General features: G+C 44.9%; 1 protein-coding gene across 1 annotated transcript; it reads left to right on the forward strand.

Moving 5' to 3' along the window:
* The first annotated feature begins 22687 nt into the window (after positions 1-22687).
* On the forward strand, positions 22688-25508 carry LOC121433052 (polypyrimidine tract-binding protein 1-like). Its single transcript, XM_041631290.1, has one exon. It carries the CDS (start codon positions 22731-22733, stop codon positions 24318-24320), a length of 1590 nt encoding a protein of 529 aa, XP_041487224.1. The 5' UTR covers positions 22688-22730; the 3' UTR covers positions 24321-25508.
* The last annotated feature ends 1341 nt before the right edge of the window (positions 25509-26849 follow it).

The following is a 26849-nucleotide window of genomic DNA, read 5'->3' on the forward strand; positions in this document are numbered from 1 at the left end:
TCAAAGTCACAAGTCCCTTCCCAACACACTTGACATTGTTTCTCTTAGACTGAGGGGTAGATGAATCATGTCACCCTCCCACCAGATGTCCTTGCATTAAATCTTATTATATTTTTAATGTGATCTTACTTGGGAAAAAAAAAACCTTTCTGTAGATGTAATAAAGTTAACTTAACTACCTTGAAATGAGCTCATTCTTAGGAGTGGGGAGGGTCTAAATCCATTAACTAGCATCTTTATAAGAGAAGGGGAAACAGATCTGGAATCTTAAGATGAAAAGTGTAAAGATAAAGAGCTATGTAACCCACTCAAACAGAAGGCAAACTTGGGTAATCAGGATATACGTGGCATTTGAGTGGGAACAAAGGGAAGACCGTGGCCATGTACCCTTCACCTGCTGGGCGATGTCCCCATGAAGGCACCAGACACGTGAGTGCCGAGAGCTCCATGTAATGACACTGAAAGGAAGCCATGGCCAACAAGAGCAGACACAAGAGATCCCCCAGAAACCTGACTGCCCGAAGATTCATGTATCAGTCAGACACATTCTGAAGAAAAAAAGGTGTGCCACTTTGTAGAGAACAAGGCCCAGCCACATAGGCCTTTGTCTTTATTGGGGGAGAATGCATCTGATTTGGGGAGAAAGCACCAGGAGTTTGAGCAGACATTTGTCAAAACCTTTTGGTTTGTGTGCCAAGATGTTACTAGGTCTTCACCAGGAAGGAAAGCACTTGATGCTTTCTTCACGAAACCTCTTCAAGTTTGGGGAGCACAGAGCACTATAGACAGTGAACCCCAGACTTAGGGCAGAGAGCTAAATAAAAGGAGATTAAGAACAAGTCTAAATTCTGTTGCTGTTGCTGCTTCTATACAGCCCAGTTTTTCCACGAAACGGCTTCTGGTCTCCACCTACCCGAGTCCCCCTCATGGAGCATCAGTGGTCAGCATGAAGGAGTCCAGATGGAAGAATCAACCAGAGGAGTTATTTGTCACCACAGGCAAGAAGAATAAGGCTTGCTCAATTCAGTCCCCGCAGAATTGCACATTCTGCCCATTTTTCATCGTTTCTGGATAAATATTGCTGTTCAGCCTAAGGAAACCCAAGATAACTGCCGAAATTTCCAGTTCGTATTTTTGGCTGCGGACATAGCTCTCATCCCGTTAGCTCTCTCACTACATCTCAGATTTAAAAAATAAAATAAAATAAAACGCATTAAGGAAATGAAGCCAAGTGAGGCAAACAAAGTTCAGGCCTGGAGAGAAAAACACTGACACAAAAGATTCAGCAATAGTAGCTGGCAGCCAGACCGAGAGTGGGAAGAAGGGGCAGAGGGATGAGACAAACGGATGTTAGCTAGTGGAGCCAAGCTAGCGCCATTGTAAAGGGGAAATAGGGAACTGATTGTAATGAATTCTCTGAAAACACAGGGAACTCAGACCATGCTTAGGTTACTCGAAGGGGTCTTCCTATTCTGCAAGGGCTTTAGAGATCCTTGCAGAGGAAACCGCAGACTCTCTGCCAAACCAAGCTGATGGAGTCCGCTTGAAGTCAGGAGAACTCACATCTGAGCCTCCCAGAAATAAATCTGCAGACGCGGATGGCATCTTTGCTTTCTGGTCTAGTCAAGGGGTCACTCTGTGTGTGTTTGCTTCTCTTGCCGCTCTCCGCTCCCTCTCTGCTGACTCCTTGGCGGCGGATGACCGCACAGGTCAAACCCAACTATTGCATTCACTCCAAGGAAAAGTTGGAGGAATTGAGACAAAGATGCTGGCCAAACCCTGGAGGGTCCAAGGCGCTGGCAGAAGCTGAGAAAAAGGGAGTTGGAGTTAGGAGTGTCCCCTGTGTTGCTGTTGGTGGCCTTATTCTGGAGGGGAATCTTAAAAATAACGGTTTTGGTAGGACCGAAATTAAGAAAGGACCTTTTCCAAATTACAGGGGCCAGGGGCTGCTAGATGCTCTTCAATGACACCCTGTTTTACTGGTGATGAAGTACGTCAAATAATTTTCTATGACGGCTAGGCTTTTTTTTTTTTAAAGATGGATCTCCCTCTCCCTCCTTCCCTCCCTACCTCCCTCCCTCCCTCCCCCCCCCTCCCAGCATGCCATTTTATCACTTCTATAAAAGCCTCCCTCTGGTACTTCCTTACTCGATACCTATGAGCAGGAGCTTTCAGACTGGCATTTTCAACTCTTCTGAACTATGGGAGGAGGCACTGCCTTCTGGCCTGTGACTTTCTGGGAACAGTCTGGGATGGTCCCCTGTGCCCACAATGCCAGCTTCTCTTCCTAGAATTTCATCTGCAGCTGAACAGCTACAGTCTCAGCAATGGGTGCAGTTTTAGGAACGGCCTTCAAGGACAGCTCTCTGGTCTGGCTCTGTTTCTGCTGCTGCGATGAAACATTGAGTAAAAGCAACTTACAAAAGAAAGGGGTTCATCTCCCCTTACACATCACCACTGTGCACTGCGGAGATGTTTGTGTATTAACAATCAAAGCTTGCCTAAAGATCAGAGTGCAAAGCTAAGCCACTAGAGACCAGGCGGTGGTGGCTCACACCTTAATCCCAGTACTTGGGAGTCCCACGCCTTTAATCCCAGCACTAGGGAGGTGGAGACAGGAAGGGGTATGGCTGGGCAGAGAGAGAGGAATATAAGGTGGGAGAAAGATAGGAGATCAGACGCAGTCTGAGGCAGCAGTCTGAAGCAGTCAGTCTGCGGATGCAGTCTGAGGATGCAGTCTGAGGATGCAGTCTGAGGATGCAGTCTGAGGAGGCAGTCTGAGGATACAGTCTGTGGATGCAGTCTGAGGATACAGTCTGAGGAGGCAGTCTGAGGATACAGTCTGTGGATGCAGTCTGTGGTTGCAGTCTGAGGATGCATTCTGAGGAGGCAGTCTGAGGATGCGGTCTGAGGATGCAGTCTGAGGATGCAATGCAGTCTGAGGATGCAGTCTTAGGATGCAGTCTGAGGATGCAGTCTGAGGAGACAGTCTGAGGATGCAGTCTGAGGATGGAGTCCGAGGATGCAGTCCGAGGATGCAGTCTGAGGATGCAATCCGAGGATGCGGTCTGAGGATGCGGTCTGAGGAGGCGGTCTGAGGATGCGGTCTGAGGATGCGGTCTGAGGATGCGGTCTGAGGATGCGGTCTGAGGATACAGTCTGAGGATGCAGTCTGAGGATGCAGTCTGAGGATGCAGTCTGAGGATACAGTCTGAGGATGCAGTCTGAGGAGGCGGTCTGAGGACAGGATCGCCCTTTTGGTCTGAGCATTGGTAAGAACTCTAGTGGCTGGCTGCTCCGCTTCTCTGGTCCTTCAGTTTTCACCTCTATATCTGACTCTGGGTTTTTATTATTAATATCAATTAGAATTCATGCTACAGTCCACCATTGTGGAAAGTTAAGGCAGGAACCTGATGGAACCTCTGCTTGCTGTTCCACACAAAATTACTTCTAATCCAAGAACTCAGTCACAGCCAAGAAAGTACAGTTGAAACCTTGGAATTGAGCTGCTTGTTGACTCGTGCCCAGGCTTGCTCTCAGCTACCCTAGGAACAACTAACTGCCCAGGAAATGGTGCCACCCACAACAGTCTGAGCCCTTCTCTATCAATTAGTAATAATTGGGACAATTAGCAGTGTGGTGTGGTTGAAACTACATCCAATTTATTTCTAGAGCATCTCCAAGGGGAGAGAAATATACTTTTACTTGCTCTAAGGCCACACACTGTAAACTGGGGTATGCCAGCTTGGGAGGTTTGCAGCTGGAGGGAATCAGAAACGGCAGGAAAACTCAGCTCACTCTTTCATACGGAAACATATGGATGCATTATGAAACAGCCTCATCTGGCACTGGCCTCCTGAATGTTTTACACACTTTGTTCTTCAGGTATGGACTCGGACTCCACTTCTGGTCCCCTCGAGCCTCACCCCTGCTTGACTTTAAAGCCACTGTCTGCTTGACAGAATAGTCTTTAATCATCCCCACTGTAGGACGAATAATTACAAACAGTTTGGCTAAAGCTACCCAGCTTCTCTGTCCCTTTCTGCTTAAGCATTTTTGCTTTGTAAGAAAGACTGTGACTTTCAAAGACTGTCCCTTTTCTCCATCCTCAGAACCATCCTTAGAGGCCAGACTGACTCAGCCTGGAAAACAGAATGTCTGAGACCTAGAACAGACTCAGACTTATTGGGCTCCAGTTCAGAGAGAGAGAGAGGGAGAGAGAGAGACAGGGCGGGGAGAGATGGAGGGAGGGAGGGAGGGAGAGAGAGAGAGAGAGAGAGAGAGAGAGAGAGAGAAGCATTAAACTGAGATGAGATGGGTCGTGGGAACCTGGGACTCAGTAGCAAATCATGTTGCCACCAACTGCTAGAAAAAAAAATCTTCAGTAAAAGTCATATTTTCTTTTTTTTTTCTTCTACTTTTTATCCTTTTCCAAGCTTTTAAGTCCCTTGGTTTTAGAGACCTTCTCCAGCTCTGCCTCATCCATCTGAGTCTGCTACATAATTCAGTGCCCCGCCTGTCACCTCTATGTCCCAGGCAGTCTCTGTTCCCGGAATTCTGATGTCAATCCACTGAGGATTTTTTTTTTTAATTCTTAATGTACTCTTTGGAAATTTTGGAAATGGATGTAGTATATCTTGATCTTATTCACCTTCACCTTCTTCATCTAATTCCTCAGGACCCTCAACACATCTTCCTTCTAATGTATGTTCTTCCTTCTTTCCTTCTTCCTTCCTTCCTTCTTTGCTTTTTCTTCCTTTCTTCCTTCCCCTCTTGTCTTTTATATCATTTCTTTCCTCTCTTCTTTGTAAATTATCCACTGAGTCCCATTAGTGCTTGCCATGCTCACCTGGGCACGGGGCTGACACTGGGGCACACCCCTAAGGAACAGTGACTTTTTCCACCCCAGCAGTCATTGCTTTATTGGATCTTCCCACTGAGAATATTATACCCCAGTTAATATCAAATGATGTGCTTGTCAAATTCAGTTAAATCAGATCAATTCAAAATAATCTCTAGCGAATAGGAGTATAGCTGAGTGTACAAAACAGGCCCTGTGCTCAATCCCCAGCACCACACATACACACACACCTCTAAATGGTCTAACAAGTATAAAGGGTTTTTGTATTATTTTCCTGTAACCTGCTTCCTAATCATTATTCCATGAAATAAACGTAATCAACTGAAAACATAGCCATTGTCATTTTACCTCCAAATTCTGTATCAGAAAATCCCTATTTATAGAAAAAGATGTAGGCTGTCCAAACAGAGAAAACCTTCCGGTCTTGGAATGCAGAGGGCTTATGCTGTAACCTACGATTTCATACTAGACTGCTGCACAGCCCAGAACACATGGAAGCTGAATTCACCTGGGGTGGAGGACTAGAGATGAAGAATCCTAGAGCTCCATGGTTTATTCCAGCCTAACACTGTCTAGTCCCATGGCCTAGGGCAGAGTCCTACAGAGTCAGAGGACATTGAGAACAAAAGTAGAAAGAGGCAGTCTGTCTGTTCTTGAGTCTGTCCTACATGTCAAAATTCTGCCTTCCCTCAGTTCACTAGGCTTGACTGAGCTCCCTCGGATCCCCACTGTTTTCGGTTCTCAGCCCTGCTTCCATCTGGGGAGCGATTTCAGGCTAAGGAAGACTTTATGCTGTCATCGTGACTCCAGACCACACCTGTTTATACTTACGTATCGACTGGTTGCCTAGCCTTATGCATGGGCCAGTCAGTGTAGATATAATACTTGACCTCTGACTTAAGCGAACCTGAAAGGAATATGTTGTATTTCTTATTTTCAGCACGAACTGATTTCAAAGTTCAAAGAAGAGATTTTTCTCCTTACCTCCCACACCTGCCAACCTGTTGAAATACGGAGCGGCGGGCTGTGTCCCGCCACCCGGCTAGCTTTACCCGAAATAATTACACGGAAACTGTATTCTTTTAAACACTTCCTGACCCATTAGTTTCAGTTTCTTATTGGCTAGCTTTTACATATTGATCTAACCCATTTCTATTAATCTGTGTAGCCCAAGAGCTGGCTTACCAGGAATGATCTTAACCTGCGTCTGTCTGGAGTGGGAGAATCATGGCGACTCCCTGACTCAGCTTCTTTCTCCCAGCATTCCGTTCTGTTTACTCCGCCTACCTAAGGGTTGGCCTATCAAATGGGTCTAGGCAGTTTCTTTATTAATAAGAAATCACTCCCACATCACCAACCATTAGCTTCCTTCCTGAGGTTCTCATTAAGCGTTCATATCTCTTTCCTAGCACCCACTTGACTGTAATTGTGTGGCCAGTGGCAGTTGATGACCAGTTGATTCCCCAACTTTCCCCGGGTGGCCCAGGGCAGTTTGGACCCCTACAAGGATCTAGTGGGAATTCAAAGTCATGCCTTCTTACAGGACGGTTACTAGCAGCAAAACACACACACACACACACACACACACACACACACACAAAATACATGTTGCACTGCCGGGCTCATCTCTGAGACCCCAAAGGAGACCAACTCAGGACTGGGGGTAAACAATGTGGCTATAAATGTCCCCTTTAAGAGACAAGAGAAGAAGAGAAATATAGATAGCTTGGAGGTCAGTTTTAATGTGCTTTGTTTTCCTAAATTCTGGGCTTTTCCTTACATCTTAGGGCTATTGGTTTTGGTGGCTACCTAGCATTAAAATCTATACTTCAAATCAAAAAAAAAAAAAAAGAGTACAGACCTAATCAGAGAACTCTCAACAGAGGAATCTAAAATGGTTGAAATGCTCAACTTAAGGAAATGCTTAACATCCTTAGCCACCAGAGAAATGCAAATCAAGACAACTCTGAGATTTCATCTTATACCTGTAAGAATAGCCAAGATTAAAAACACTGATGACAACTTATGCTGGAGAGGTTTGGGGGAAAAGGGAACACTTCTGCATTGCTGGTAAGAGTGCAAGCTGGTACAACCCTTTGGATATAAGCTTGGCAATTTCTCGGAAAAAATAGGAAACAACCTTCCTCAAGACCCAGCAATACCACTTTGGGGTATATATCCAAAGGACGCTCAATTGTGCCACAAGGACATGTGCTCAACTATGTTCATAGCAGCATTGTTTGTCATAGCCAGAACCTGGAAACAACCTAAATGCCCTTTGACCAAAGAATGGATAAGGAAATGTGGTCCATTTACACAATGGAGTACTACACAGCAGAAAAAAATAATGATATCTTCAAATTTGCAGGCAAATGGATGGAGCTAGAAAACATCATGTTGAGTGAGGTAACCCAGACCCAGAAAGACAATTATCACATGTACTCACTCATAAGTGGTTTTAAAACATAAAGCAAAGAAAACCAGCCTACAATTCACAATCCCAGAGACCCTAGACAACAATGAGGACACTAAGAGAGACATACATGGATCTAATCTACATGGGAAGTAGAAAAGGACAGGATCTCCTGAGTAAATTGGGAGCATGGGGACCATGGGAGACGGCTTATTCATATCAAAGCAGGGTCTCCCTCTGTCCCTCACCCAAAGCCACTCCTGCCCAATCTTGCTGCTGTTTCCTTAAAATTGAGAGCATTCTTCTTCCTGAGCTAGGCCAGGTCAGAACACAAACATGGACGTCTCTACAAAGGATGCCCTTTCCATTGGACTGTGACGTCAAGCAGGGAGTTACCAGTTCATCCTGTCATTCCCTGTTGATCCTCCCCATCCCATATTCTTAGAACCAGCTCTGATTGTGAGGATGTTTAATGAATCTAAACTACAAATGCTTTCCCTCCAGGGGTATCTCTTCTTTTTTTGTAAGTTTATGTCAGCAAAAAGATGCAGGGATTGGAAGGGAAGAAGAGTCCAGTTGTTGGCATCTGGGCCCTAAATAAAAAGTTCTCTCAGAAAAACTTACCTGAAAATTCCACAAAGACCAGTGAGGCAGTTCTTCCCAGAATTTCAGACACTGTTCATATCAAAGAGTCGCTTAGAACTTACAAGTGAATCTTCCTGGAGACCAAGCCTCCAAAACACATGCATCTGGGGACAGTAAGGCCCAACTATGAGCTGGACCACACCTGTATTCCTAACACAAGGGAAGCTGAAGTGGGAGGATCATTGAGAGTGATCTTTTATCTCAAATAACAAAAATCCAAATTATGGCATTGTCGTGATGTGCCTTCCCTGATTCTGGCTGTTCTTTAAGGAAGAAGTTTTCCTTTCCTTTTAATCTGCATGCAGTAAATCTGCATCTCATAAGGTATGGCATGTATCTACTGCTTAGAATCTGGACAAGGAACGACCCAGCGGTGCCCATCGAAACCAAGGGAACCCATCAGAATTCATCTCAGCCTTGGCTTTGAGTACGACTCTTCGCTTCTGGACAGAGCCACGCGAAAGGGAACCTGTGAGACTGAGCCGGCAGCCACCTGGTCGCAGAGAGTTGGGGTTAAAAGAGAGTCCACGGAGAAGAGCAGTAAGCCAAGAGTCGAGCGGAACTAGGTTCTTCTGACATAATCTGGAACTGTGGGTCCAGCGATGACTCGAGTGTAGCTGTGAGGTTTTTCAGCCACACAAGGAAGCAGATTATGTTCGTTTAAGCCAAGCGTGTTGGTTTTCTGTTTGTTGAGTGAAGAGTTCCTGTTACCACCCTCTTTTGATGATGATCGGATTGGTGCTTTTCGTGCAAAGGGATACTGTTGTGGGACAGACTGACATCAAAACAGGTCTCTACTGAGCCAGGGCTGTAGCCAGAATCTTGTCCGTGTGGGACCGACGACTTGGGAGTAGCAGACTGAGGGCCAGTGTGGAGCTATAGCCAGCCATGCCGCTGTGAGTTCCTGTGTGACCACGGAGAACACACGGGATTCTTGTATCTCCCTCAAGTGAGTTAGAATTTGGGGCAAAGAGAAGGGGACCAGGCTAGGGAAAGGGGAACGGAATGAATAAGTATTAAAAACAAGCTGAGTCTTGCCTGAGGTCATGTTTCCATTAATTGACTTTTGGACTCGTGTCAAAAATAACAGAAATGAAAGCCCAAAAAAAAAAACAGAACCCACAGAGTGAAGAAAACTTTTTCATAACAACCCAGGTGAGAGTAACAATCTGAGCTAATTCAATTTGAAGTATAAACGAAGACGTTATTTCGTGCAACAGGATTGAGTCACTTTATTTCTGGGCTAAACACAGTGGAATAGAGGGTAGATGGGAAATGTGGCTTAAGCAGACTGGGGGCAAGGGAGGTGGAGACTAACCATTCTACCAGACAGCAGAGGGAGACGGAACGACACATTCTTCAACAGCAGTTGACCAACCACAGAGGGTCTTTAAAAGCCGCATTCTAACAGCGCTCCAACACACGTAGATTCCAAGAAACTCATTGTGTACATGTAATTTGTTAAAGCCACGGAAGGATAGCAAATTATACTTGATTTTCTACTTACAACTGATGAACTTGGCCTCCCAGCTCCAGACATAGTAACTGGCTTTCGAATATCGAGTTCTGTGAAGAGAGAACTTTTTTAAAAGTTTCCTTATAAATGGTGTTTTCCATCGTTTTTCTGCCATTGTGCATGCGGAAAATGACAGCTTCATAGAGGTGGAAGGAACAGATCATCTGAGGCAGAAGTTGCTGCCTCAGACAGTCGAGTCCACCAACTGAGAAATACCTCTTCTGGCCACAAGTGAGGTGGGAAGCCCAGAATGTCTATGAGACCAAGTTTGTACTGAAGCCTCATGGGAAAGAGGAAAAAACCTTAAACTAGAGGAAGAACTCAGTACTTTGGCTTTAGCTCTGCTAATGGTTAAGACACCGAACAAAAGCTCCACTTGGGGAATATGGAGGGTTGGGGAAAAACGGCCCCCAAAGGGAGTGGCACTATTAGGAGGTGTGGCCTTGTGGGAGCAGGTGTGGTCTTGTGGAAGGATGTGTGTCACTGTGGAGACAGACTTTGATATCTCGTAGATGCTCAACCCATGCCCAGTGAGACAGTTCACTTCCTGTTGCTTGTAAGATACAGAACTCTCAGCTCCTTCTCCAGCACCATGTCTCCAGCACGCTCCCACCATGATCATCACGGACTAAACCTCTGAAACTGTAAGCCACCCTTTACATGTTTTCCTTTATAAGCGTCGCTCTGATCGTGGTGTCGCCTAACAATAGTGGAAACCCTAAGACAGGTAACCTGTCCTGCTTCTGTATAAAATGAAGAAATACCCATGTCCTCTACCTTACGGATCACTGGGAGAACCGGGGTATGTCCCCGAATTATTTTACAATCAGAGAGTGCTACAGAAATGTGCAGTTGCCCAGCAGCAGCGACCCCGGCTCCCGTCTGGATCCCAGCGTCTGTGGGCTGCGGCTCCCTATGAGGTCATGGAACTGAATGTGGGGGTTGCAAAACATTTGTCAAGGGAAAAAGTTTCTGAACCCTCGGCAACCGAAAATTAATTCAAGCTCTAACACATAATGAACCGGTTGTTTGCACAAGTGCTCACTTGTATGCACTAGACGGCTCTTCTGCAGGCTTCTCCCTACACGTTCAGTCCACCGGGCACATTGTCCCACCACGCAATACCAATGGACGCTGTCTTAGCCCGGACTCCAGACTCTCACATGTGATGAAGCGCAGCGTTTAGAGTACACATACAATCTTCTGCCCTCACAGAAACTTAATGGTTTAATTGCAGAAGGCAAACATGTTCCTGCAGCGGTTCCTGAGCATGTAAATGTCAATTTAGCATACCCTTGGATTGCTTTGTGTTGGATTGCTTGGTTTTCCAAATTGCCATTTGGGTCATTGACTTGAATTTCATTAACAAAATATTAAGTGGATTTCTGACTTTAAATTAGAAGACAATTGTCAATAATTTCTGCAGTGACCCTAAACGTAGTTCTGCCATTGCTCTATAAGGAGAGAAATTTGAAGCGGTGTTCTCACCATTGGTGTTTATAAAAGCCAAATATTGGGAAACTCTGAGGAAGTTTAAAGATACTCTGTGTCCTGCAGGATCAAATGTGCAGCCAAGATTTCATTCTTTATGTGAAAATAAACAAGTACATTAATCTCATTTGTATCAAATTTAACCTTCTCTTTAGTTAATCGAGAAGATAGATAGATAGATAATAGATAGATAGATAGATAGATAGATAGATGATGTGATTTAAATATATATATTTGATACATATATTTGACTTAAAATAAATTTTTGATGATTTACCAGCAAATGCTTCATTTGTATGCCTGTTTTATGTAGCTATATACCAAGGTCATGTAAAAATGTCTCCAGCAAATAGAAACCTGGGGAAAAGAAAATTGAAGAAGTCTGGGTAGAGACCCACACACTCCCAGCAGTTCCCAGGGTTCTCAGGGTTCCCAGCAGCAGACAGGAGCTGCCCCGAGGAGAGCTGCATTGCTGAACCTTGACGAGTGAGAAGCCCAGTGTGTAGGAGGCGCTTCTGTAGCTGGGCTTTTGAGTCAGGCCAAAGAGCTGAGGGGGTTTTGGCTTCCTGAATACCTCTGTTGAAATTCTCTGGGGAATTTTGTTTTATGAAATTCCCCGCCACTGTCAACCTCACTGGCTAATGATTCAAAGCCTAGAGAGCTCACTGGTAGGTGGGGAAAGAATTGTATTTGAAGTCTACAAGAAGAGATGTGGGAAGGAGTTGATTCCCATTATATATTGACAGAAGCGGCCTTTTCAATTTTTATTGCCAATTACTTTTACTTCTAAAGCCAAGGAAAATTCTTTGAGGTGAGCCTTTTGAATTGGGCCCACCTAACACCAGGATCCATGATGGTGAAATCTTAGGGAACAGGTGGGTTGTGCAATTTTCAAGATTACATTTAGAAATGAATTTATCGGTTAAATTCTTAACCACAGAGGTGCTGACATCTCCTATAGCACAGTTGTCAAATATCAACACAGAATACCTTCTGATATCCAGCCCAAGGTCTACATTGCTGAGAACAGAGACGTGGGTGGAAGGTTTGATAGTAACAGATAATAGAGTTGTGGAAATGGGGAAAGGTCGTTTGCAATGGCTTTCCAGTTAAAGCCTCAGCAGTGCCTAACTTCTATAGGTGTATTATAGGCGGATGTCCTATGAAATTTACTAGAGTAAGAAGAAGTAGAGGATGCAGAATAGCTCTTCAGAATTCCTAAAGACACTAAGTCCTAAAATCAGTCCCTCAACTGCCAGGATATGTGGGGTTGTAGTCATAGAGGTACCATCACATAGCAGCTAAGAAACAGCTAACACCATTCCAGCTGCCCATGAAGATCAACGTTCAGTTTTCTCTCCCCATCTCCCCTTACCCCCAACCCACCCCACTTCCAAGATACCACTTTTCTCCCCGGCAATTTTGTCTACTTCCCATAGGCAAGAGGATAACTATATGTTTTTCCTTGGGTTCACCTTCTTATTTAGCTTCTTTAGGTTCACCAATTGTAGACTCCGTGACCCTTATTTATGGCTAGAAACCAATTATGAGTGAGTACATCCCATGTTCATCTTTTTGGGTCTGGGTTACCTCACTCAGGATAGTGTTTTCTATTTCCATCCATTTGCATGCAAAATACAAGAAGTCATTGTTTTTTACTGCAGCGTAGTACTCTACTGTGTATATATTCCACACTTTCTTCATCCATTCTTCCATCTGGTGATGGATGGAGATAGAGACAGAGACCCACACTGGAGCACTGGACTGAGCTCCCAAGGTCCCAATGAGGAGCGGAAGGAGGGAGAAGATGAGCATTGTGGCTACGTAGGAAACCAGCCCTGTCTCTAGCAATCCACACTTAGATGCGCAGGGTGAAATGGCTCGATTCTGGGATTTGCTTTAGTTTACTTTGGCCAAAAGAAATGAAGAAGTAAGAAAAGGCCATGGATGAAGTGAAAGTAGAAAAACGGCGTTAACTTTGGAATTTAAACAATTGTTATGTGAAGTTCATTATATTTTATTTTCCCTGTTCGGGGATATGCTTGAATTTTTCCTCGGAAAATTGTTTTCTAAAGGAAAAAAAGAGTCTAGGGCATGAACGCCTATCATCCCAATATTCAGGAGACTGAGGCAGGAGAATACCGAAATAGCATGGGATACTGTGAGCAAACAAAGTCTGACAGGAAGAGAAGAACAAATACAAAGATCAGGACATCACTTAAAAGACAAAAAATAATCCAAGAAACACATTTAAAGCTATAATAAAAGATATATTGTTGACAGACCATCAAAATCTTGATATATGAGTGCCTTTTGTGGAGCCGCAAGTGAATAGCGTAGTGTCAAATAGACGTCTACAAAAAATACATCAACTACTGAAGGAATATACACGTAACATTTCACATTTTTATCACTCCTTTATGCCTAAAAGAGCCTACCTTTGTTCATAAAACAGTACCTAAATTTATATTGGGCTTAAAATTAGCCATGTTCCAAATCCCTCACCTAAGGGCTCAGGGAACCGTGCAGAAGAGGAGGCAGAAAGTGTAAGAACCAGGGCTGACGGACGACACCAAACAAACAAGACCCTTGATCCAGCATGATCAAAGCTCATATGAACTCATGGAGACTGAGGCCGCGTGCACAGGGCCCGCACGGTCTGCACCAGGTGCTCTGTCTACATGTTCTGGCTTCCAGGTTAGTGTTCTCATGGGTATCTAGTGCGTGGGCATTCCCTGATACTTGTGCCATTTCTTGGGCTTTGCCCCTTCTGTTTGCTTGTCTTGCCCAAGTCCAGTGTGGTAGTTTTTATATTATCTTATTATGTTTTATTTTATTATTATCCCTAGATGTCTATGGATAATTTGTTTTCTAATGAGAGGGGAAAAAGGAAGTGGATCCAGATGGGAGGGGAGGAGGGGAGGAACTGGAAGGAGTACCAGGTGGTGTGGGGAAACCACAACCAGGATATATGAGGGGGAAAAAAATCAATCTTCAATAAAAGGAGAAAAAAAGATGGGAAACTAGGGGCTACAAAAAATGTTGCATTTACTGATTTAAAATTTTAAAGAAGATGGATTTGCTTTTAAAAAAGAAAGAAATACAGCATCCCTGGATTGGATACTAATAAGAATAATAAGGAACCAAGGTGAGGCAAGGGGAGGCGAGGGAGAAGGGAAATTGGGTAAATTTCAAAATGGAAGTGAACCTCGTCTTTTGAAAGCTTTGTTTTCTGGCAAGATTCACAATCTTCCTCCCACATCCTGGTGCGCAGCCAGCGTCTATGGAGAAAATCCTGCTACTCTAAGCAGGATTCCGAAGAAAGCAGCCACTGAGGGGGGAGGGGGGGTGCTTTCTCGGTTTCCTCGGTGAGTTCCAACAGTTCTGAAATCTGAAGCGAATCCATTTGTAACAGTGTGAATGAACACGGGGGGGTGGGGGGGGTGGCGCATTACGCCGAGTGCAAGGAGCAACACACGCAAATCCGTAAAATCTCGCTGGTGTCCAGAACGGAAAATAGCAGAACTCACAGAAGCAGAGAGAAGGGGGGAAATGGGTTGTTAACAACGGGTGGAAAGGATCAGTTCTGCAAAATGAGCAGGTGTCGGACGTCTCCTATGCGCCACAGCAACCGGACTTAACAACACACTAGCGTGCATTTGCTTGAGCTTCTGAGACCTCAAAGCCTTCCCCCAGTGACACACTTCCTCCAACAACACCACACCTATTTCAACAAGGCCACACCTTCTAATAGTGCCAGTCCTTGTGAGCCTGGGGGGAAGGAGGGCATTTTCTTTAAACCACTACAGTATATGTCTATATATCTACTGTTTGTCTGAATTCTCATAGTCAGTGATATTATTACCATTCCTCTCTCTAGAGACTGAGGTTTGGGGTGATTGAATGTACAGCTAGCTAGACAGAGTCAATATTTTCATCTAGATGTGTGTACCTACTCGACTGCTTCTTAGTGAAGCTGGGATAGGGGATGTCAGTGGAGGTCTTACTAGGTGGCCGTAACTGTGGTAGAAAGAACCCAACTCCTGGGAAGTAGGATTGACGAGACTTAGGAAAGAGCTGCCCCTGGAGATACTTGACTCAGAGTGTTGGTGAAAGAAAGGATAATATTCCACTAATAAAAAGCCAGAGGAAGACTGGCTATAGTATAAAGATTACTGTTTGCCTTTGACTTCATTAAACTGTAAATAGCACTGATATGTTTGGGGAAGAAGGTCTTCCTGAAAGCTGGAAAATCAATTATTTTATAAAAAGAATATGAAGCTAGAAAGAGAAACTGGAATGTTGTGTATAAGCTATAAAGGGGTGGATGGGCAAAGGTGAGGAAACAGAAGAAAATCAACCCAGATTTCCTATTTGCTCCACTCAGAGGAGAGATAACTTTTTCCCCCGACTGTGTTGTCCCAAATTATCTATTAAACACAGAAATGAAACCAATAAACCCAAGACAAAGTTTTACAAAAAGTCACATAGAAGAATTCATTAAAGTTCCATCTCTGGGAGGAAAAGAGGCAGGTTTTGTAAAATCAGGATTCTAAATTAACTTAACAAGAGGCAAGCCAGCTTTGTCTTTGTTTTATTTCCCCAGGAAATGAAACATGAAGACCTGGTCCTTCTCCAAGAGCCACCCCACTTCCCACCAGGGGAGACTTGGCTTGCAAGGCTGATGCAGCTGAGGAGCCTTGGAGGTGAAGCCCTACGGGGCAGGAGGAGTCAGTCCAATTGGTTTTCTCCTACACCAGCCTGAATAACAGAAAGGGCAGAGAGAGGGCAAAATTCCACTGGGGACCTCAGCAGAAGGCAAGTAAGCGACAGTGTCAACAGGAGCCAAAATGGACAGCTCTGTGCGGCATCTTGTAGCTCAGCGCCTCATCCTTCTCCCATAGACAGATGCCCACCTCTGCACCGACCTATTTCGACCTCTGATGTGCGGTTTTTTTTTTAAGATTGCATGCTCTGCTGTGGGTACCCATGGATGACAGTGGGATGACTGGCTAGAATTTCAGGAAGTAAGATTGCTCTCTGAGAATCAAGCTTTACAAACAATGCAAAAATATAAGCAATCCCTTTCGAGAAGAGTTGTGTCCCTGCCACAACAAGCCTCAGCTGGACTCTGACTCCGGAGATCAATGTCGTGCTTGAGAAGGGGTCCTGCTAGGCTAGAAACAAGACAACTGTCTCGGTGATTACTTGTGGGTACCTACTGCGTGCCGACAGTCGGTTCACATGCTGTCTGGGGAGACAGAAATATCGGTGTACGTGTTGGGGTCAGATACTGATATGCGCATGTTCCATGGAGGATCCAAAGAACAAACAGCAGCATTCAAGGCTGAGAGGAACTGAGTCAAGTTTTTTGCTTCATCCCAGAAGCAGGGCTGGACATGGACCCACAGACCTGCATTTCTGGTTCTGCTGTGACCTACACACAGAGAAAAGAACATGTCCAAGTGGCTCACACTTGGAATCCGTGTTCCTCAGAAGGCTGAGTCAGAGGGTCACGAGTTCAAGGTCTACCTGAGTGTCAGAGTGAGGTCAAGGCCAGCATGAGCAACTTAGTGAGACTTTGTCTCAAAATTTAAAAAGCTGTTAAGTGAGCCAGGCATGGGGAGGGACTCAAGAGCTCCCATCCCTAACTAAAAAGTTGTTGATAGATGATGTTTTATTTTCCTTAAGGGCGTGACCACGATAAGTTGACCACACCCCTGTGGATGGCCCCAAACCTGTGAGTATCTAGGCAACATAAATTGAACTTGGCGTGTTAATAAGACAATAAAAAGTACATCAAGTTGGGAGGTGTGGGAAGTAGGGAGGTAAGATCGGGAGAAATATGAGGAGGAGTGAGGGGTGAATATGATAAAAAAAAATACACTAGATGAAATTCCCAAGCAATAAGAAAATGTTTTTAAATGGGTTTGAGATATGGGCGAATGGAATACACAAGGCTCTGAGTTCAGGGCCCGGTACCATAAAAAAGTGCAGAGCTGGGTAAATTTTTCCCAAGTGAGGTCACCTTGCAATCGGAAGGCCTCCTCACATACTCTTTCTAGTGTCTCCCTCCTGTCATGAGCAGCACAGGTTTTACCTGTTTGCACATAGCAGGGCCACCATCTGTTTGCTTGACACCACCCTTGTGAGGGTGGTATCTTTTTCCTCTCTCTCATTGCTCATTGTGTGACTACAACCCAGTATACTCGCTCGCTTTTAAATGGACACCAGGACCCTTTCCTTCCATTCTTTGACAAATCGATTTTCTGCCCAACATTTTAGAGACGATTTGTTACTAGTTTAGAACTAAAGCTCTTGCCTGATATTCTTTTGTTTTGATTTTGAAATTTTATTAGACTATTTAGGTTTTTGTTGGTTAAAACAGTGGAGGGAGGTTTGTGTTTTTCTAAAACAAAAAACAAAAGCAAGAAACAAAAAACTTTTTTTTTTTAACAATACTGTTGAGAACACAGAGTTTTCCTCCTTGGATCTTTAGCAAGACCAGTGAACTGTGTCCGTGAGTCTGTGTCAGCAGTGAGGTCTGATGATCTAAAACAACATTCCGTGTAGACAGAACTCTGAGTTCCCAGCCCACATCAAACTTTTGCTCTCACTGGGTTTTTTTTTTTTTTTTTTTTTTTTTTTGGGCTGCCACCCAAGTTGGTCAGGAAGGCTTCTCCACGGGGGTCGGTGAAACGAGAGCTCTGGAGGCCTCTGTCTGCAGAGAGTGATTTCCATCGGGATTGCACAATAATGGAATTCTTGAGGTTGCAGTTTTCCCCATAACCGTGCTCCCAGCTGCCACTCTCCTGAGTTCTGAAGAATAGTATCAGCAACAGTCAAGGGAAGAAGGAAATGACAAGTGTACTTATAGACAGCCGTGTCGGTGGCCACTCATCACTAGGGTCGTCCTATTTTTCAAGCATATGACATCCATAGCATGACATATCCATATCCATAAGGAGTATATGTCACCCGAGTAGGGCTGGAGGGACAAGGGCGATTGTTATTGAATCGTGTTCCTCTCTGGTCAAGCTATGTCAGCTACCAGTGCATTCAAGGCTAAATTTTGAGCAATGAATTAATCTATCCAGCAATTGTTTTCTTTGTTATTGAAAGAGCCTGACATAAGATGATAATGTCAAATACTTACCAACACCGGGTATGTGTATAAGGTCTTATTATGCACAGCAAGGATCCACAAACAGATGTGTATTGGTTATCTCTCTGGATGATATGACCAAATAGTCACCAAGAATTAGCTCAAGAGAAAAAAAATCGTTTATTTTAGCTCGTGGCTTGAGAGTACAGTCTGGCACTGCAGCGGAAGCTTCTCATAGCCATGGTAGCAGAGACACAAGGTTTCTTGCTCACATCTGGGTGAACCAAGCAGCAGAAAGAGGCAAGAAGCAGGGCCAGACCTCAAGGCCCCTACTACGAGGATGGCACCTCCTCCAGCTAGGCCCCACTTCCCCACTGTTCTGCCTCCCAAAAGAAGGTCCCACCAGCTGGAATCCAAGTGTTCAAACACACGACGAGCCTGTGGGAACCATTCTACATGTAAACTCCAACACGTTCTCACTCCACTAGAGGTCAGTCTCCTGGCGGCGACCTGAAAACCATCTCCTTGTCCTTCCCATGAACTTTCTTCCTAAGAGCCCTTGTCTCGCCTGCATAATGAAAATTTTCCTCTCTCTTGGATCATTTCCATGACCTGACAGGCGCATCTTCCTTTTAAAACCAAAAGAAGAATCTTTTGACATTACGTTCCTCCCAGCCGCAGTCTCTTTCCTCCGCTCCTTCACAGCACAGCTTCCTCCTGTAAAACGCCTTCTGTGGTGGCGGCTGCACTTCCAGCCGCCCATCCTTGCCTCTGCCTGCTCCACCAGCCTGCTTTATCTGCATGCTACTTCAGGGCTGTGAACATCCTGCTGTGTCCAGTCCAAAGGCCACTTCAGCATCTCCATCTTACTCAACTTTTCAAAAGTATTTGCCCATGTTGACCACTCTGTTTCTTAAATATCCGTTCCTTACAGGGATTTTCCACACCACTTTCTCCGCCTTTCTCCCCAACCAGCTACCCACACGGCCTCAGCCTTCCTGATTTTCCTAGTCTCTAAAGTTGGGATGACTCTAGGCTGTGTGCCAGATCTTTCCCCCGTGTCCATCTAGGCCTAACCCTTCTGTGTCAGCCCACTCAGAGGCCCCTCCTTCCTCTCCTTCGTTTTCCTTAAAAGCAGCCAAAGGTCAGCTAAGGGATAAGTTACAGCAAGGCATCTCCTGTCTTGGGCACTCCTGAATCTCCACTCTGATAGAGAAAGAAAAGCTTTGCTCCCTGCTGTAGGACCCTGAAGACAGAAGTTATCAAAAGATAGGCCTTCTACTTTAGAGACAAGGGACCCACCCTTACAGTCAATTGACAAACTGAAGAGAATCAAGAGATTGGAATTTCAGTCAGGACCCAAGAGGTAGGATTGGAGGGTAGGGAAGGTAACAGCAGCAGAAGATGACAAACCAATGTTTCTCAACCTGTAGGTCATGACCCCTGTGGCGTTGAATGACACTTTCAAAGGGGTAGCAGATCAGCTATCCTGCCTATCAGGTATTTACATTATGATTCACGGCAGTATCAAAATTACAGTTATGCAGTAGCAATGAAAATAACTTTATGGAAGGCCCAAGTCAGAGACCTCTGCAGGACTGGACCCAAGCCAGGGATATCTGTGAGAATAGGCCAGAGCAGGCACAAGGCAGAGACCTCCACAGGAGCAGACTTGAGGCAGTGACCTACACCAGAGCAGGCCCTAGACAGCAACCTCCACAGGAGCAGGTATGAGGGACTGACCACCTAGGGAGCAGGCCCAAGCCAGAGATCTCTATAGGACTGGGCCCAAAACAGGGACCTCTATGGGAGCAGGCCCAAGCCAGGTCAGTGACTCAAGCCAGGGACATCTGTGGGAATAGGCCTGAGACAACCACCTCTGCCAGAGCAGGCCTGAGCAAGCAACCTCAACTGGAGCAGGCACGAGGCGGCAACCTCCATGGGAACAGACTTGAGCCAGTGACCTCTGCTGGAGCAGGCCTGAGGCAACAATCTGCATAGGAGTAGGTACAAGGGAGCAACCGCAGAGGGAGCAGAACTGAGTCAGAGACCTCTGTGGGACCAGGCACAAATCAGTGACCTCCATCAGAGCAAGCCCAAGGCAGCGACCTCAGCTGGAGCAGCCCTAAGCAAGCAATCTCCATGGGGGCAGGCCCAAACAACCCCCAGGATTGCATAGCAATGCACAGGAGCCCTGAGTAAACCCTGGGAATACCAAGTAACCGCCCAGGGTACTGGAACCACATGAACATGACTGCACCACAAGGAGCAACCATCTGTGCCTGCCTCCACTGGCACCTGGAAGACTGACCACCAGAGACACAGACCCAACTACACCAATCAGAGGACAAAATGGGCAGTAAAGATAAGAGTACACCCAACACCATAAAGACCAATACAACGGCAACAAAAACTAGTGGTCCTACAGCAGCAAGACTTGAATACCCAAATGTAGATGAAGCAGAAGAAAATGGCCTAAAATATAACTTTAGGAGAATGTTTGAGGTCCTTAAAGAAGAAATGAAAAATTCCCTCAAAGAAATGGAGGAAAAGACAAACAAAAAAATTGGAAGAAATCAACAAATTCCTTAAAGAAAAAAACAATCAGATGAAAGAAACAATTCAAGACTTGAAAACTGAAATAGAGACAATAAAGAAAACACAAACTGAAGGATTTATAGAAACAGAAATTATGAAAAAATTGTCAGGAACCACAAATGCAAGCATAAACAGCAGAATACAAGAAATGGAAGAGAGAATCTCAAGCGCTGAAGATACAATAGAGGAAATAGATTCACATCTCAAAGAAAACATTAACTCTAACAAAAGTTTAACACAACATATCCAGGAAATATGGAACACCATAAAAAGACTAAACCTAAGAATAATAGGAATAGAAGAAGGAGAAATTCACCTCAAAAGCACAGAAAATATATTTAACAAAATCATAGAAGAAAACTTTCCCAACCTAAAGAAAGATATGCATATACAAGAAACTCACAGAACACCAAATAGATGGAAACAAAGCAAAAAGTCCCCTCACCACATAATAATCAAAACACTAAACATACAGAATAAAGGAAAAGCATTAAGAGCCGCAAAGGAAGAAGGCCAAGTAACATATAAAGGCAGGCCTATCAGAATTATACCTCACTTCTCAATGGAAATGGTGAAAGCCAGAAGGTCCTGGTCAAGCGTTATGTAGACATTAAGAGACCACAGATGACAGTGCAGACTATCATACCCATCAAAATTTTCAATCACTGTAGACAGAGAAACAAAGATATTCCATGACAGAACCAGATTTAAACAATACCTAGCCACAACCCCAGCCCTACACAAAGTACTAGAAGGAAAACTCTAACCCAAGGAAGTTAGCTACATCCACAAAAACACAGACAATAATAATCTCACAGTAGCAAATTTCAAAAAGGAGAAAAATAGACACAATAACATTACAAACAACAAAAACTAAAATAACAGGAACTAACAATCACTGGTCATTAATATCCCTTAATATAAATGGACTCAACTCACCTATAAAAAGACACAAGTTAGTAGATTGGATACGAAAACAGAATCCATCCTTTTCCTGCATACAAGAAACACACCTCAACCTCAAAGACAGACATCGCTTCAGAGTAAAGGAATAGAAAAAAAAATTCAATCAAATAGACCTAAGCTATCCCAATATCTAATAAAATAGACTTCAAGCTAAAATCAGTCAAAAGATACAAAGAAGGATATTTCATATTAGTCACAGGAAAAATCCATCAAGAAGAAATCTCAATAATGAACATCTATGCCCCAAATACAAGGGCACCCTCATATGTAAAAGAAACAACAGTAAAGCTTAAATCACATATGAAACCCCACTCTCGCCACTGGACAGGTCTGTCAGATGGAAAATTAACAGATAAAAAAGGGAACTAGCAGTTGTTATGATTCAAATGGACTTGACATCTATAGAACATTCCATCCAAACATAAAAGAATATACCTTCTTCTCAGCACCTCATTGAACCTTCTCAAGAATTGACCATATACTAGGTAACAAAGCAAACCTCCAGCACAGACACACACACAAAAAAAAAAAATGGGAATAACCCCATGTATCTTATTGGATCACCAGGGCTTTAAATTAGAATTCAACAACACTAATTTCAGAAAGCCCACAATTACATGAAAATTAAACAATGCTCACCTGAATCATCAATGGGTCAAGGAAGAAACCACACAAAGACATTACTAAGAAAGAGAATTACAGACCAATCTCACTCGTGAACACACAATACAAAAATACTCTAAAATAGTGGCAAACCAAATCCAAGAACACATCAAAAAAATCATCCTCCATGATCAAGTCAGCTTCATCCTAAAGATGCAGGGACAGTTCAACATACAAAAAATCTGTCAACGTAATCCATCAGGTAAACTGTAAAAAAAAAAAAAAAAAAAAAAAGATGCTCAATTGTACCACAAGGACATATGCTCAACTATGTTCACAGAAGCATTATTTATCATAGCCAGAACCTGGAAACAACCTAAATGCCCCTTGACCAAAGAATGGATAAGGAAAATATGGTACATTTATACAATGGAGTACTACACAGCAGAAAAAAATAATGACATCTTGAAATTTACAGGCAAGGCTATTCCTGCGCCTCCGCTCCGTCCCCCGCAGGTCTGCTCCGTGTGCCATGGACGGCATCGTCCCAGACATAGCAGTCGGTACAAAGCGGGGATCCGACGAGCTCTTCTCCACGTGTGTCAGCAACGGCCCCTTCATCATGAACAGCTCGACTTCAGCAGCCAATGGAAATGATAGCAAGAAGTTCAAAGGCGACAACAGGAGCACGGGGGTTCCATCCAGAGTCATCCATGTCCGCAAGCTACCTAGTGATGTCACTGAGGGCGAGGTCATCTCCCTGGGGCTGCCCTTTGGGAAGGTTACCAACCTCCTTATGCTGAAGGGGAAGAACCAGGCCTTCATTGAAATGAACACGGAGGAGGCTGCCAATACCATGGTCAACTATTACACCTCAGTGGCACCCGTGCTGCGGGGACAGCCCATCTACATCCAGTTCTCTAACCACAAGGAGCTCAAAACTGACAGCTCGCCCAACCAGGCGCGTGCCCAGGCAGCCCTGCAGGCCGTGAACTCTGTGCAGTCTGGAAATCTGGCCTTGGCAGCCTCTGCTGCTGCCGTGGATGCTGGAATGGCAATGGCAGGCCAGAGCCCAGTGCTCAGGATCATTGTGGAAAACCTCTTCTACCCAGTGACCCTGGACGTGCTGCACCAGATCTTCTCTAAGTTTGGTACAGTCCTGAAGATCATCACATTCACCAAGAACAACCAGTTCCAGGCGCTGCTGCAATATGCTGACCCTGTGAGCGCCCAGCACGCTAAGCTGTCGCTGGATGGCCAGAACATCTACAACGCCTGCTGCACGCTGCGCATTGACTTCTCCAAGCTCACCAGTCTCAATGTCAAGTACAACAATGACAAGAGCAGAGATTATACTCGGCCCGACTTGCCTTCTGGGGACAGCCAGCCTTCTCTGGACCAGACCATGGCGGCAGCCTTTGGTCTCTCTGTTCCTAATGTCCACGGAGCGCTGGCCCCCCTAGCCATACCTTCTGCTGCTGCCGCTGCTGCCGCTGGCCGCATCGCCATCCCAGGCCTGGCAGGTGCAGGGAATTCTGTCCTTTTGGTCAGCAACCTGAACCCTGAGAGAGTCACACCCCAAAGCCTCTTTATTCTCTTCGGCGTCTATGGTGATGTGCAGCGGGTGAAGATTCTGTTCAACAAGAAGGAGAATGCACTTGTACAGATGGCCGATGGCAGCCAGGCCCAGCTGGCCATGAGCCACCTGAATGGGCACAAGCTGCATGGGAAATCAGTGTGCATCACACTGTCAAAGCATCAGAGTGTGCAGCTGCCTCGTGAGGGACAGGAGGACCAGGGCCTGACCAAGGACTATGGTAGCTCACCTCTGCATCGCTTCAAGAAGCCGGGCTCCAAGAACTTCCAGAACATCTTCCCACCTTCAGCCACTCTGCACCTTTCTAATATCCCGCCCTCTGTGTCAGAGGATGACCTCAAGAACCTCTTCTCCAGCAACGGTGGTGTGGTCAAAGGCTTCAAGTTCTTCCAGAAGGACCGCAAGATGGCACTGATCCAGATGGGCTCCGTGGAGGAGGCAGTGCAGGCGCTGATTGAGCTGCACAACCATGATCTGGGCGAGAACCACCATCTGCGTGTGTCCTTCTCAAAATCTACCATCTAGATGCACGTGGGCCTGCGACAGCTTCCACCATTCCAGAAAAAGCCACTTTAAAAGCAGCTGAAGTGACCTTACAGACCAGAGATTTTATTTTTTTAAAGAGATCAGTTTACCTGTTTTTAAAAAAATTAAATCTAGTCTACTTTGCTGTGGCGGTAAATGGCTTAGGCCACAGAGGCCCAGTCAGGCCCGGCACCATGCCTTGAGGAGCTCAGGCGTGAGGCCACAGCGGTGCCCCCAAACACAGCCGCTTTCTCGTGCCTTACAAAACCAGCCCACTTGCGGCCACACACTCACCCTCTCAAGCCACCAAGTCTGTCGCTAGACCTGCCGGTGAGCCGAGGCCTGCACTACAGGCCCCTATGCCGTGCAGGAACCGTGGCCACCGCCCCCACCCCTTATAATCAAGTGACATGATTCTCCCATGTCCCTGGCCTGCCCAGGAGGCCAGGCCATCCTCAGCTGCCTAGCCTCATGTGACCTTTGTATTCTGTTCTCTGTGGTCACAGACACCTGTGCCTAGCAATATTTCCACTTGACCAAATACCCAGATCTTTTTCCATTTATAAGAGATAGAGTTTTAAGTAACTTTTTATAGCGATGATACAGTGGTATGTGTGTACTCTTTAAGCTTCTGTGTCCCTGTGCTCATCCCCTCCTTCCTGGTGACCAACTTCCGGGTAGGGCCCAGGCCAGTGCTGCCCCTGCCTGGGGAAAACAGCCCTGAGACCATTGGGCTCCTACCTTCAAATTTTGGACCAAAGTTGTTTTTTTGCCTGCCTCTGACTAGGCCCAGGTGAGGGGCTGACCTCCAGGCCTTAATGCCCCTCGCGATACGCCCATGTCGTGCCTAGCCTGTCTCTAGGGGAGGGGTTCCCTGGACCTTGGTTCTGTGAAGGAGTGGCAAGAGTGTACATATTTATGATTTTTATACCTGTGTGGGGCTGAGGCAGTGCAGCAGTTTTTTATGGTGACAGATATATATTTTGGTAACAACTACAGGCTCAGTATTGTCCCAGGGCCAGCCCTGGCTACATTCCACCCTGTCCCAGATGGTATGTTGGGAAGTTTCCATTAAAGCAGTTTTCTAACCTGTGCCTTCCCTGAGCCCTTCATTCTGAGCTGTAGAGGTATCGCCCGGGCTGGGCCTGGATTCAATAAAATGCCTGTGTCCTGTGAAAAAAAAAAAAAGAAATTTACAGGCAAATGGATAGATCTAGAAAACATCATATTGAGTGAGGTAGCCCAGACTCAGAAAGACAAATATCATATGTACTCAATCATAAGTGGTTTTTAGACATAAAGCAAAGAAAACCAGCCTACAATTCCCCATCCCAGAGAACCTAGACAACAAAGAGGACCCTCAGAGAGCCAAACATGGATTTAATGTACATGGGAAATAGAAAAAGACAAGATCTTCTGAGTAAATTGGGAGCATGGGGACCATGGGAGAGGGTAGAAGGGGAGAGGAGAAAAATATATAGCTCAATAAATACAATAAAAAAGGACATTTCTTAGGAATGTTGTTATTCAATGGTACTTATTAATGGGTGTGTTTATACTCCCCGCCCAGAGTTCTAAATACAGCTTTGTATTTTGTATCTAAAATATGTAAGGTCAGAACTACTTTAGATTTACTGTGTTTATGGAGTCTGAAACATTTGCATATCCATAAGGAATATATTAAAGATGGAATATAAGTTTAAACAAAATTTATTAACTTTTCCAAGTATGCTAAGGTCCACAAGAAAATCATTTTAAAGTGTTTATTGATTTTATGCATATAAGTTACCTCCATGCATGTGTGTACTACCTCACATGCATGCATGTGTCCTCAGATTCCAGAAGAAGGCAGCAGATCTCTTGAAGCTGGAGTTACAGAAAGCTGTGTGCCACCTCTGGGTGCTTGGAAGTGAAACACCCTCTTCCCCGTCCTTTGCAAGAGCAGCAGATGCTCTTAACCAGAAAGCCGTCTCCCCAGATCCAGGGAAACAGCTGTATAAAGTATTTTGGTAGAGGATTTAATAGTGTGATATTTTCCGCGTGTGGCTCACATTGGCACGTGAATGATTCTTCAGTCTCTAGGCCATTTTAACATTGAGGTGCTTGATCTTGTTGTAGAGTTATATATAGTTCTTTTACACTTCAGATATTAATCCCTCATGATTTGTATTATATGACAGTGTTTTCTATCATTCTGTAGGGGCTCTTTGTTCTGTTGATATTCTTTACTGCATTAAAGTTTTTACTTTGATGACATTTAAAAAAAAGAAAAGAATTTTATAGCTGGTGGTCCCCCACAACATGAAGAACTGTAGAGAAGGGTCGCAGCATTAGGAAGGTTAAGAATCACTGCTCTAAACCTTCCAGAGGGAGCAGGAAGTCCCAGGCGCTGAAAACAGTTCATCCCTGTCAGCATCCTACCTGGAGCAACTCCAAAGTGAGAACTCACTTAAGAAAACCTGAACGCTGTTCTTATGCCAACATAGTCCAGCTTAACAACAGCAAAAATTCCAACCACTTTTATATAAG

This window comes from Microtus oregoni, unplaced genomic scaffold (assembly GCF_018167655.1).
Source record: "Microtus oregoni isolate MIOR12 unplaced genomic scaffold, Mior012 000036F_ref0000092, whole genome shotgun sequence".
NCBI lineage: Eukaryota > Metazoa > Chordata > Mammalia > Rodentia > Cricetidae > Microtus > Microtus oregoni.

What these genes read in the sequence shown, in the direction of transcription:
- LOC121433052 (XM_041631290.1), top strand. Translation starts at nt 22,731, where the DNA reads ATGGACGGCATCGTCCCAGACATAGCAGTCGGTACAAAGCGGGGATCC.